Source organism: Colobus angolensis, unplaced genomic scaffold (assembly GCF_000951035.1).
Source record: "Colobus angolensis palliatus isolate OR3802 unplaced genomic scaffold, Cang.pa_1.0 Scaffold77, whole genome shotgun sequence".
NCBI classification, from domain to species: domain Eukaryota; kingdom Metazoa; phylum Chordata; class Mammalia; order Primates; family Cercopithecidae; genus Colobus; species Colobus angolensis.
In genome coordinates, this window is record NW_012121487.1 from 2,237,911 (window position 1) to 2,247,577 (window position 9,667).

General features: G+C 48.5%; 1 protein-coding gene across 3 annotated transcripts in view; it reads right to left on the bottom strand.

The window, feature by feature from the left end:
- PKLR (pyruvate kinase, liver and RBC) overlaps positions 1-1,805 on the bottom strand; it is a 12,571-nt gene extending 10,766 nt beyond the window's left edge. Inside the window, exons 1-3 of one of the 3 annotated variants that reach the window (XM_011928322.1) lie at positions 1,673-1,772; positions 1,258-1,347; positions 476-658 (exon numbers count right to left, since the gene is read on the bottom strand). In XM_011928322.1, coding sequence (XP_011783712.1) covers positions 476-658; positions 1,258-1,347; positions 1,673-1,772 — 373 coding nt within the window. Of the gene's footprint in view, positions 1-475; positions 659-1,257; positions 1,379-1,672 lie in introns of those variants that run through there. The other 2 variants (XM_011928324.1, XM_011928323.1) reach the window with 2 other exon arrangements.
- Positions 1,806-9,667: the final 7,862 nt, after the last annotated feature.

Consider the following 9,667-nt stretch of genomic DNA (forward strand, 5'->3'; position numbering starts at 1 on the left):
GGTTCAAGCGATTCTCCTGCCTTAGCCTTCTGAGTAGCTGGGATTGCAGGCATGCGCCGCCATGCCTGGCTATTTTGTATTTTTAGTAGAGACAGGGTTTCTCCATGTTGGCCAGGCTGGTCTCAAACTACTGACCTCAGGTGATCTGCCCACCTTGGCCTCCCAAAGTGCTGGGATTACCGGCGTGAGCCACTGTGCTCGGCCTCACTTTCTAACGGAATAAATAATTTACTTATTTTAAATAATTTATTGTGCTTACTATTTATTGTCACACCAGCTAGACTGTCAGCTCCCCAAGGGTAGGGATTTTTGTCTGTTTCTTTCACTGATCTACTCCCGGGGCCCAAAATCTTATCTACTATATGCTCAACAAATTTTCATTGAATGAATGACTGTGTCAAACATGGAGAAGTCTCAAAGGAGACGAAAGATGAAGAAGCAGCTCTGTGAGGCTGCAGAGGATGGGAGTGTTTACCGATGGTGGCGATGATGCTGGTACTGCGAGCAGCCACGGGCTCAGAGTCAATGTCCAGTAGGCAGAGGTGTTCCAGGAAGGTGTCTGCCATAGCAGCTGGCAGCTGCTGCTGCTGGAAGAAGGCAGTGCCCAGCTCCTGGGTCAGTTGGGCCACACTAGCCCGCCGAAGATACCCCGCTGGCCCTGTGGTAGAAGGGGACACAGGGACTGCATGTCACCTACCCTTCCTCCCCATGCCTTCATCTCTCAGCAGACCCTCTATTCCTTCCCTTCTTATGAGCTGGGCATCATGCATATATTATCTTATTATGTCACAAGGATCCTATAAAGCAGGCACTGTTAAATGTTCTATAGTTGTCCAATTTTATGGATAAAGAAACAGAGACTGAGAAAGATGAAACAAGTGGTCCAAGATCATACAGCTTTTAAGTATGGATCAGCTAGGATTCAAATCTAGGTCTGACTAACTCTAGCCCAAGTTCTTGACCACTCAATTATACTGACCCCGCACAACCCAGGACCCCCCAACCTGCAACTACTGATGCCCCTCAATCCGACCACCCCTTGATGTCTAGTCCCCAGCAGCCTGTCCCTATGCAGGCCCAGAATCACCCAGTTCCTGCTCCGAAGGTCTCTGTTTTCTCCCTTCTGACCCCTGGCTACTGGCTGGCTTCCCCACCCCATCCTCTGAGTCTCCCAGACCTCTCAAAGCTGCTACAGACCCAGAGGTCCCTGTAGCTTGACCCAGCCCAGTTCAGACGAGCCCCCCATTCCAGCCACACCTTCCATACCACTGCACACCTCTCTGGGTCTCCCTCTGTGTGGGTCTGCTCCACACTGTTGGGTTGTCAGAGGCATGAGACCCAGCTGGGCTGGGGATCAGTTCTGCAGACTGGTTAAAGTGTCACCAGTGTCTCCTATTCCACTGGAAGCCCTGTACGCCAGGGGCCAGAGTCCAGGAACCACGGGAGTGCCCCGTGGCTTACATGTTGCGGCTCTGGCCTGCCTATAGGGCCTGGAAAAGACCCCTGCCAGGGTCCATAATTTAACACAAGGGAGGTTCTGAAGAACTTATGTGTCTCTCCAAAACCCACCTAGCCAGTGGCTGATATGGATCATTTATACCCTCCACCCTGGCTCCTAGTTTCCACCCTCATTTTCCTCCTGTGTTCCATGGCTTCTGTTTCCCTTTCTTACCTCCTGGAGCCCCAATCAGGATGGACTTGGCTAAGTCTCTTTGGGACTTAGAGACCCATGACCAGCGCTGCAGGGATGGTATATTCTCCTGGATCGACATGCTTTCAGTGTGGGCCTGGGGCTGCGGGGCCGTGGAATGAGACGGGGAGGATGACAAAACTGCCGGTCTTATCTAAGGGAGCCAGAGAAGAGAAAAGGGGCACACCCAGTAGGCCACCCTGTCCCCACAGAGTCCCTGCCCCAGAACTGCCTGCTCTCTGCCCTCATCTCCTGGCATTTCCTTTCATCCATTGTTCCTGATAAATTTTCAATCCATTCATACTATCTAGTCATCCACGTGAATAGATATACATATATATTTTTTGTCATTCATATGGCCCCCTTTTCTTTGTACTTTGCTGAAGTTAGCCCTAGTGAATCCAGGGAGCAGGGGCTATAGGGTGGGGCTGGAGCCTGAAGAAAGGCAAAAGGGATCACTGTGATAGTATGGTGGGGGAAGGGTCACCCAGTTCTGCCCACTTTTTTTCTCTATCTCAACCAAGAAATGCAGAGTGCCTTCACCACTCTGTAACCTGGCCAGCTGCACGTTTTTGCCTACAGGTTTGAACCCAAGATGGTACGTTGAACATTCCCAGACACTGATAAACTTGATTAGGTTGTTGCTGGAAACACTGAAAAATCGACTATTTTGCTAAACTTATAGACGCCTACCCCCAGGGAAATTTTCTTTCCTCCTTTCCTTCCTTCCTTCCTTCTTTTCTTTTCTTTTCTTTTTTTTTTTTGACAGAGTCTGACTCTGTCCCCCAGGCTGCAGTGCAGTGGCGCAATCTCAGCTCACTGCAACCTCTGCCTCCTGGGTTCAAGCAATCCTCCTGCCTCAGCCTCCTGAGTAGCTGGGATTACAGATTGTGCACCACTATGCCCAGCTAATTTTTTTTCTTTATCTTTTTTTTTTTTTTTTTGAGACAGAGTCTGGCTCTGTTGCCCAGGTTGGAGTGCAGTGGTGCGATCTTGGCTCACTGCAACCTCTGCCTCCTGGGTTCAAGTGATTCTCCTGTCTCAGTCTCCTGAGTAGCTGGGATTACAGGCACGCGCCACCACACCTGGCTAATTTTTGTATTTTTAGTAGAGACGGGATTTCACCATATTGATCAGGCTGGTCTCGAACTCTTGACGTTCAGATCCACCGCCTCGGCCTCCCAAAGTGCTGGGATTACAGGTGTGAGCCACTGCACCTGACCTAATTTTTGTATTTTTTTTGTAAAGACGAGGTTTCACCATGTTGGCCAGGCTGGTCTCCAACTCCTGGCCTCAAGTATCCACCAGCCTCAGCCTCTCAAACTGCTAGGATTACAGGTGTGAGCCACCTTGCCCAGCCTTTCTTTCTTCTTTCTTTCTTTTTTTTTTTTAAAGGGTCTTACTCTGTCACCCTGGCTGGAGTGCACTGGTGTGATCATGGCTCACTGTATCCTTGACCTCCTGGGCTCAAACGATCCTCCCACCTCAGCCTCCCAAGTAGCCGGTACTACAAGTATGCACCACCATGCCTGGCAACTTTTTAAATTTTTATTTATTACAAATATTTTTTTCCTTTCTTTCCACAGGTGTTGACTTTTTATTTTTGTAGAGACTGGTGTCACTCTGTTGCCCAGGTTGGTCTTGAACACCTATGCTCAAGTGGTCCTCCTGCCTTGGTCTCCCAAAGTGCCAGGATTACAAGTGTCAGCCATAGTACTGGCCTCAAATTTCTTAAACAGTCCTATAAACACCATATCCTGAACCCCTCCTTGAGAACATACCTGGGTAGAACACCCATTGTCCACAGCAAGGATGTGCAGCAGCTGTTCTGTAGGTAAGTTCCCCTAATGTCTGCTTTGGCCTGATTGCCCTGGCATTTAGCACTTCACTCACTGGAATCCCAACCAGCCTCATCTTGGGATGGTTTGGGGCACCCTTTGCGAGAGCTGCCCTGATGCCAGCTGTGGGTTCAGCTGATACTAACTGGTGGGATTCTCTGGAAGGGCTTTGATAGCATCATCATCATGGTAGCATTCATTAGTTACCATTTGCCCATTCCCCACTGTCCAATCTTTATCGAACACGTACTCTACATCAGGCCCAAAGGACACACTGGTGAGCAAAACAGACAGGGCCTTTGCCCTCTGTGAGATTTACAGTATAGCAGGGAGACAGACTATGAACAAGTATCAGAGAAATAAATATGGAACTACAAACCTTGCAAGTGCTACTAAGTAATCGATCAGGGTGCTGGAACACAGAAGCCAGTGGGAGAAGAGAGAGGGTGTATTTTATTTTATTTCTTTATTTTGGAAGCGGAGTTTTGCTCTTGTCACCTAGGCCAGAGTGCAGTGGCACGATCTCAGCTCACTGCAACCTCTGCCTCTGGGGTTCAAGCGATTCTCATGCCTCAGCTTCCCGAGTAGCTGGGATTACAGGTGCACATCACCACGCTCGGCCTCGAGGATGTATTTTAGACAAGATGAGATGGTTGAGGAAGTCTTCTTTGAAGTGACAATTTTGCAGCTGAAATTTGAAGGATGAGGAGGAACCAGTGGGGACAAATGGAGGAAGGGGTTTTCCATGGCGGCGGGGCGGGGGGGGGGCAGAAATAATATATGCCAAGGCTCTGAGGAAGAAAAAGCTTGGCGCCAAGGAGACAAAGAGCTGCAATGAGGTTGCGTGCCTGGAGTGCAGGGTCGTGGCCCATGGTGAAGGTAGGGGACCTGAGCAGGATCTTGTGATGTGGTGGGTTTACCTAGGGGACGGACATGATCCAATTGATGGTTTAGGTCCCTTCTGTTGCTGGGTAAAGAATAGATGGTAGGCCAGGTGTGGTGGCTCATGCCTGTAATCCCAGCACTTTGGGAGGCCAAGGCAGGTGGATCACCTGAGATCAGGAGTTTGAGACCAGCCTGGCTAACATGGTGAAACCCTGTCTCTACTAAAAATACAAAAAATTAGCCGGGTGTGGTGGTACGCACCTGTAATCCCAGCTACTCAGGAGGCTGAGGCAGGAGAATCACTTGAATCCGGGAGGCGGAGGTTTCAGTGAGCCAAGATCATGCCATTGCACTCCAGCCTGGGCAACAAAGCGAGACTCCGTCTCAAAAAAAAAAAAAAAAAAAAAGAATACATGGTAGGTACAGGTAGACCTACTATAGGCTTAGAAAGAATCTTGATGGTAGGTGATCTAGCATGTTGGCAGTGAAGATGAAGAGAGGGGGATGGCTTGGAGATGCATTTTGGAGAAGAGCCAGCAACGTGGAACAGCAAAACAGCCACTGAGAGGGTGGCTTCTAGCATCAAGGAGTCTGGCTTGAGCAGTTGGGTAGATGGTAGTGCCACTAACTGAGACTACAGAGGAAATAGGTTTGAAGTAGGGGGAAATTCAAGCTTTCTGTTTTGACAGGCTAAATTTGAGAAGCCAGTTAATCATCAAAATCCATAGTCAGACAGTTGGAGCTGTTCATCGAGCACACTTCCTGTGTGCTGGAACAGCGTTCGTGCCTCATGGACACCGTCCCCTTTTATCATTGTAACAACCTAGGAAGAAGGTAGGATCAACAGGCTGTTTTACAGATGAGGGAACTGGGCCATAGCAAGGTTCCTTCTCCACTCTGCTGTGGAGCCAGGAGGCTGAAGGCTTTGCAGAGTGGCATCTGTAGGGTTTGGAGAGTGGCATCCATAGGAGATGAGACGGAGAGGGTGAGGTTGAGCATTTACCTCCCCAGCTGCCCCCTGTGAGGATTCTAGGGACCATTCTCTCCCTATGCCTTGGACCCTTACAGGAGTAACGAAGCCCACTATTATTAGATCTGGGGTAATGCACTATCCCTTGTGGTTTACCAACACCCTGCCCATTCCTTTGTATAACCCTGTTATGAAACACTTTCAAATTATTCAATTTGAGAGAATTCTTTATTTCCTGAAGAAATCCTACCCGATACACTTGTCTGATACTAAAAGTCTTGTCAGGAGTGGAGCTGGGATTCAGGCCCAGAGAGTAGAGCTCCAGAGCCCGAGTTGTAACCACTAAGCTCCATGCCTGCCCCTTGGGACTGTTTCAGTGGCTGGGAAGGGGAGAAGTCTGTGACTCTGGAGTTGGAAAAGAGACAGATAGTAGGGAGGACTTCCTAGGGGAAATGAGCATGGGGTCTCATCTCTCTGTATATAGAAGACAGAACACATAAAGAGGGACAAAATTTGAAGCCAGAGAGAATGTGGTAGACTTCAGGGACTGGGGATTCAGGCCTTGTGCTTGTGGTGTTGGGAGAGACATGGGACTTTGGGCCTTTAAAGATGGTCTGGCATTATTTTGTTTTTGATACAGGACCTTCCTCTGTAGCCCAGGCTGGAATGCAGTATCATGATCTCTGCTCACCGCAGCCTCCATCTCCTGGGCTCAAGTGATCCTCCTATCTCAATGTCCCAAGTAGTTGGGACTACAGGCGTGCACCACAATGCCTACTATTTTGTGTGTGTGTGTGTGTATTTTCTGTAGAGATGGAGTTTTACCATGTTGCCCAGGCTCAAGTGCAGAACTCCTGGGCTCAAGTGGTCTGCCCGCCTTTGCCTCCCAAAATACTGGGATTACAGCATGAGCCACCACGCCCAGCTGTGGTCTGGCAATATTGAACTGACATCAGAACCAGAGGATAGGAATCCCAGAGATGCCAGTCCCAAGGGATTAGCAGGAGGTGGGGGGCAGTTCTCCAAAGGAGCCTGTGTCCTGTCCAGCTAAGGGACAGACACTTTGACCTGAAATCAGGCCAGAGTTTCCTCAGCAATATATAATCTCGCCCATTTTTATGCAAATGATAGCAATGGTACCATACATAACACTCTATACTGTTTTTCTTTACCATTTAGTAATAGATCTTAGACTCCTTGCATATTGAAGCCATAAAAGGGAGGCCTCAATTTTGCTCACAATTTTATTTATTTATTTACTTATTTATTATTTTGAGGCAGAGTCTCACTCTTTCACCAAGGCTAGAGTGCAGTGGCGCCATCTCACCTCACTGTAGCCTCCATCTCCTGGGTTCAAGTGATTCTCCTGCCTCAGCCTCTTGAGTAGCTGGGATTACAGGCATGTGCCACCACACCTGGCTAATTTTTGTATTTTTAGTAGAAATGGGGTTTTGCCATGTTGGCCAGGCTGGTCTCGAACTCCTGACCTCAGGTGATACGCCCACCTCGGCCTCCCAAAGTGCTGGGATTACAGGCATGAGCCACCATGTCCAGCCCTGTTCACAATATATAATGGACTCCCTGAAATCTATTTGTTGTTCCCTTCCTCTGCTTATAGAGTGTTCTCCCATAGATGAACGTACGTACGCCTTGCTCATTGCTTCCTTCTGATCCGTTTTCAGATATCACCCTGCCAGTGAGGCCTTCTCTGCTCACTCTAGTTAATACTGCAATCTTCCCTATGCTTTGCCCTTCATCCCTGCTCTGCTTTGATAGATTTTACAATCATTAAATGTGTTCCCACCCCCAAGCTGGAGTGTCAGTTCTGTGAGGACTGAGATTTTTGTCTTTGTTCTCTGCTATATTCCTGGAGCCTAGTAGGTGTTCAATAAATTTTTGTTTTTTATATATATATGTTGTTTTTGAGACAGAGTCTTGCGGTGTCGCCTAGGCTTGAGTGCAATGGTGCGATCTTGGCTCACTGTAACCTCCGCCTCCCGGGTTCAAGCGATTCTCCTGCCTCAGCCTCCCAAGTAGCTGGCACTACAGGTGTCCACCACCATGACCGGCTAATTTTTTGTATTTTTAGTAGAGACCAGGTTTCACTGTGTTAGCCAGGATGGTCTCGATCTCCTGACCTTGTGATCTGTCTGGCTTCAGCCTCCCAAAGTGCTAGGATTACAGGCGTGAGCCATCGCGCCCAGCCTATTTTATTTTATTTTATTTTATTTTATTTTTTTTGAGATGGAGTCTCCGTCTGTCACCCAGGCTGAAGTGCAATGGCCTGATCTTGGCTCACTGCAACCTCTTCTTTCCAGGTTCAAGGGATTCTCCTGCCTCAGCCTCCTGAGTAGCTGGGATTATAGGCACCCGCCACCACCCCCGGCTAATTTTTGTATTTTTAGTATAGACAGGGTTTCACCATATTGGCCAGGTTGGTCTCGAACTCATGACCTCAGGTGATCTGCCCACTTCGGCCTCCCAAAGTGCTGGGATTACAGGTACGAGCCACCATACCCAGCCCAACTTTTCTTACTATTATTGTTTTTTTGAGACAGAGTCTCACTCCTGTTGTCCAGGCTGGAGTGCAGTGGCATGATCACAGCTCACTGCAGCCTCAAGTTCCTGGGCTTAAGCAATCCTCCCACCTCAGACTCCTGGGTAGCTGGGATTACAGGCATGCACCACCATACCTGGCTAATTTTTTGTATTTTTAGTACAGATGGGGTTTTGCCATGTTCCTCAGGCTGGTCTTGAACTGGGATCAAGCGATCCTTCTGCCTCAGCTTCCCAAAGGGCTAGGATTATAGGTGTGAGCCACTGTACCTATACATAATTTTTGCCCGATACATAATTTTTGAAGGATGAACGAATGATAATGGGAACCAGCCCTTGGCTTGAATCAACAAGGTCCAGTTCCAGCTTCTCTCCTGGGCTACAGACCCTCATATTCAATTACCCACCTCTAACCATCACTCTGTGACTGGGGCCACACTCAGTTCAGCGTTCCTCCCCGTTCCTCCATCATAGCTAAGTAAGCGTTGTTTCACTTCCTTGCTCCCACCCCATCCTGTTTTACCTCCTTGACTCTCTGCACCCTAAAGAAAATGGGAGCACAGTGGCTCATACCTATAATCCTAGTGACTCCAGAGGCAAGAGGATCACTTGAGGCCAGGAGTTCCAGACCAACCTGGGCAATGTAGCAAGACCCCATTTCTAAACTGGCTAGGTGTGGTAGTGCACACCTGAGGTCCCAGTTATCTAGGAGGCTGGGGTGGGATGATAGCTTAAGCCCAGAAGTTTGAAGCTGCAGTGTGCTATGATGGCACCACTGCACTCCAGCCTGGGTGATGGAACAAAACTCTCTGGAAAAAAAAGAAACTGGGAGCTCCTCACTCCCTATATCTAACATAAATCAAAACAACAACAACAACAAAAAGTGTCTGGGCGCAATGGATCATGACTGTAATCCCAGCACTTTTGGAGGCTGAGGCGGGAGGATCACTTGAGTTCAGGAGTTCAAGACCAGACTGGGCAGCATAGTGAGACACCATCTCTACAAAAAATAAAAAGTTGGCTGGGTGCAGTGGCTTACGCCTGTAATTGCAGCACTTTGGGAGGCCGAGGTGGGCGGATCACGAGGTCGGGAGATCGAGACCATCCTTGCTAGCACAGTGAAACCCCGTCTCTACTAAAAAATACAAAAAATTAGCTGGGCATGGTGGCAGGCGCCTGTAGTCCCAGCTACTCAGGAGGTTGAGGCAGGAGAATAGTGTGAACCCAGGAGGCAAAGCTTGCAGTGAGCTGAGATTGCGCCACTGCACTCCAGCCTGGGCGACAGAACGAGACTCCGTCTCAAAAATAATAATAATAAAAAATAAAATAAAATAAAATAAAAAGTTAACCAGGTGTGGTGGCACATGCCTGTAGTCCCAGCTACTCAAGAGGCTGAGGTGTGAGGATTGCTTGAGCCCGGAAGGTCAAGGCTACAGTGAGCTATAATCATGCCATTGCACTCCATACTGGGTGAGAGAATGAGACCCTGTCTCAAAGGGGAAGAAAAGAAAGAAAGAAAAAGAAAAAAATTGAACCAGAAGAGGAGGTCATGAGAATCTCTGATTTATAGCCAGTCAGTTAGATGCACAGATGACTATCGGGACTTGCGATTTTTTTTTTTTTTTTTGAGATGGAGTCTGGCTCTGTTGTCCAGGCTGGAGTGTGGTGGTGTGATCTCAGCTCACTGCAACTTCCACCTCCTGGGTTCAAGCGATTCTCCTGCCTCAG